A 3670-nucleotide genomic window follows, 5' to 3' on the forward strand; every position below is an offset into this window, starting at 1 on the left:
AGCTGGGCAAAATAGTCAGGTCTGCTGTGGAGAGAGGTAAGGGACCACTTAGTGCCTGCAAATTATGACTTCTTTGGTAGAGGAGAAAAGAAGACACTGTTCCCAAAACTGGGCTTGCCAGGAGCCACCCCGCAATTACATTCCTACTCTCAGTGTACCGCTACTCAATTTAACAGTTAGAAACACATTTTAATATTTGTATCTTTGATAGAGGTAATTAGGTTTTAATGTGTAAGAAATGTATCTCAGTACATTAAAGTGACATTTTAAAAGCCTACAAAGTAGCTACTGTCAGTAATTAAACTCCATTTCAAACTGGCAGGAACTGTTCATGGAACAGGGCTTAGTACTGTTTTCTAAGGTGGCATTTGAAATTATATGGATAGAGAAGCAACAGCAAAACTCACCACTTTGTTTGTTGGAGGCAAAATTTTGTCCTCTTTTAAACTAGTTTCAGTGCAGGTAAAGGAACTGAGGAACTGAACCAGTTAACCGCTCAGGCTATCGAAAAATTTGAGTGACAGCGTGTAAGAACATTGCACTTACCACATGATGTAATGATCCGAAAAGACGTCCTCTGGCTGGAAGATCTCACCATCATAGTAACAAGAGCAGTGGGACTTTGGCACGCACTGCTCACGCTCATCCAGGTAGTGCCCATGAGGACAGTAGCATCCTTCCATGCAGAGCTCATCACAGTCCTCATCTGGGTAGGACAGAGATCTGCAGGTCTGGTTGCACGGCGTCCCACACTGCCGGTACACTTGGCCTTCAGGACAGGTCATCGCTGTTGAATGATGTGCACATCAGGGAGACTGGCATTTGATCCAAAGTCAGCTAAAGGAAAAGCTGCCTAAACCAGACTGGGAAGCTGGAGATTAAAACGTACTTACTCAATTTACTCATCGATGGAGGCCTGTATTATACTGTTTCTCCTTAATTCTGCAGCACCAGTGAAGCCTAGGGCGCTGCTTATATATACACAAGTAAAACCTTACTACATGCAGTTCTCAATCAATGTCAGGACTGGATTGCAATGACTGCGATGGAAATCGATCCACAAAATTTCATCCAGAATGAAACACACGGGCTCTGTCCAACCTCTGCTATGACTTGGATCTACAAGTTAGGAGCATTACCAGTGTCACGTACACATTCAAACTTCTCTCTCTTTGCAACATGGTTAGGGACAATTTGGTCAAAATAAGTAGAAATGTAGGTTTCTGCCTTGATAAACAGGTGCTGCAATAGTTTAAAGCCTCACATCCCAGAAGCTCTCAGTGATTTCTATGGAAACAGGTGCAAATAATGACATCATTTAGTGATTGTGGTGCCAAACCTTGGGTACTAACGATTTTTGATGATGAATTCGTTTTTATGGAGACCTAATTATGGCCTTTGGAGCCTTTTTGGCTTCTTTGTTTATAAAACTTCCACTTAGTTCTACAGCGCTGATTTTGAGGCAATCTCTTCTGCATACATCAGCATCGGCACTAGGTGGCAGCTATGACAACACATTTCAGAAGACAAGAAAACTTAGTATTATCAAGGGTTTTTAACAGGCCTCCTGATAACCAGGATTTACAAAACCTGTCGTTTGTAGCAACCTTCCAAAGCAAACGGCCAGAGTTGTAAGGTGATGAGGTAGGATGTTCAGCAGAGTGAGGGAAGCAGCTGCAAATAAAAGTTGGCACATTTGTACTGTGCTAAAACCAAGATCAAGGGGTTACAGAGAAAGCTCTTCCTCTTGTCATCCCTGCAGAATGATCCGATAATCCCTACCCTCTCTTCTGTGAGCGCACACCCCTGGGAACTGTAGCAGCAATGGCAGTAAAAGAAAAACTATAGCAAGGCTGTAGCAAGGGCTGAACTAACACTGAGGCTGACAAAGCAAGGCCTACATGCTAACCAACGCTTAATGCTTACCTTCACAAAATTCTTCTGAAATGAAGAATTACTCCTACTTACTGAAGAGAGGCATGGTTGCACCAACATCTCCCCAACTTCTGTTGAGGCACCTGACGTCCCATACATGGGAGCGTAAGCCCCTAACTTGAGGATCCAGCTCAGAGGTATCCCAGGTGGCTTGAAGCCTTCTACAGAGCAAAGATCTCCCAAGTTTGGGACCAGTTGCCCAAACTATTTAACGTACCTTTCACAACACAGCCCAAGAAATTTATGTGTGCTCATCAACACAGTAGGCAGAGTAAATACATCCTAACTCAGAAATAAATAGATGATAGATTCACTCACATTATAGGAGTCTTTGGCAGCCATTCACAGAACAGTGCTTCTAATTTACATAAACACGATCTTTGCAGTAAATCAAATACTGAACAGGCACAGCCCAGGGCTGAGGACCATTTTAAAAGTAACCTTCATCACTAAAGGCATGTGCAAGCAGGACAACCATGAATCCTCAGCCAAAACTGATTTGCTACACAGGAACCTCTGGAAACAAGGAACTGGTTTGGCAGATTTCAGGCAGGTACACCAGTTTACTAGAGTTTCAAGATTCAAAAAGGATAGGATAACTGAGCCCAACATCCTGTCCTACTTTCTAGTCAGTGGTAACACTCCCTGCCCACAGGGACAACTTTGCAGTGGATCCCTTTCTTAGCTAAAGCTTTGTAACTCATTTTACCTGCCCATGCACTTCCTAAGGTTTTAGAAACATCCCCTGTTTTTCCAGTTATGCTACCCAATGCCACATTCACACTCCAAGTCCCAATACACTGCTCCATCACCTCCCAGCAACATCTGTTTTTAACAGCAAAAAGGCAAAACAACTGACCTGGGAGGGGACTGTTTTCTGTACACTTTGTCATACACTGTCGCTAAAAAAAAAACAACCCGTTATTGCCAGGAAAATGAGAGGAAATGGTGAGGTGCATCTAGCCTTTACGCATGCCTGCTTTAAAACCGAAACAACTCAGTGCTGTGCTCTGAAGCTCAGCCTGCCCCAGGAATAAAATGGGAAATAGTGGGAAAGCATTGGGAAAATGTGTATCCATCAGATAGTTCATCCAGCTTCTTGTGGGTGGGTTTTCAACTCAGAGTGAAAGAGGCATAAATCCTGACCAGTTTCTCTGGTAGCACAAGGTGAAAACGCAATCACACAGAGGTCAGAGGCTCTGGGTGAAGATGCACCCTGTCAGGACTAGATTTAACACAGCTGCTCCACCAGCACCAGCCGGTGTGCTGAGCCCCACTATGCAATGTAGCTATCCTCAAACGCTGCTCAGAGCCTGCCCTTAATTCCCTATTGACTACTCCAGCACTCTTAGATTTACCCCATACAAATCCTCTCACAGAAGCCATGCAAAGACAATAAATTACCCCAGCACCACCACATTAAGGAAAATATTGGACTTATCAATGGGTCCTAAAACCTGAAGATATAGGGACCCATTGACTGATCCCCCTTTGCCACAAAACAATACATACATATATACACACACAAGACATAGAATCATAGAATCATTTAGGTTGGAAAAGACCCTTAAAATCATCAAATCCAACCATTAACCTAACACTGCCAAGTCCGCCACTAAACCATGTCCCTAAGTGCCACATCTACACATCTTTTAAATGCCTCCGGGGATGGTGACTCAACCACTTCCCTGGGCAGCCTGGTCCAATGCTTACTAATCCTTTCAATGAAGAAATT

General features: G+C 43.6%; 1 protein-coding gene across 1 annotated transcript in view; it reads right to left on the reverse strand.

Annotated features, from left to right (window-relative positions):
- LOC104077165 (von Willebrand factor-like) overlaps positions 1-3670 on the reverse strand; it is a gene marked incomplete at both ends in the record, with an annotated part of 88431 nt that overhangs the window by 55325 nt on the left and 29436 nt on the right. The window contains 1 exon segment of the mRNA XM_009578293.1: positions 547-787. Within this exon segment, the coding sequence (XP_009576588.1) occupies positions 547-787 (241 nt within the window).

Source organism: Fulmarus glacialis, unplaced genomic scaffold (assembly GCF_000690835.1).
Source record: "Fulmarus glacialis isolate BGI_N327 unplaced genomic scaffold, ASM69083v1 scaffold12515, whole genome shotgun sequence".
Lineage (NCBI taxonomy): Eukaryota > Metazoa > Chordata > Aves > Procellariiformes > Procellariidae > Fulmarus > Fulmarus glacialis.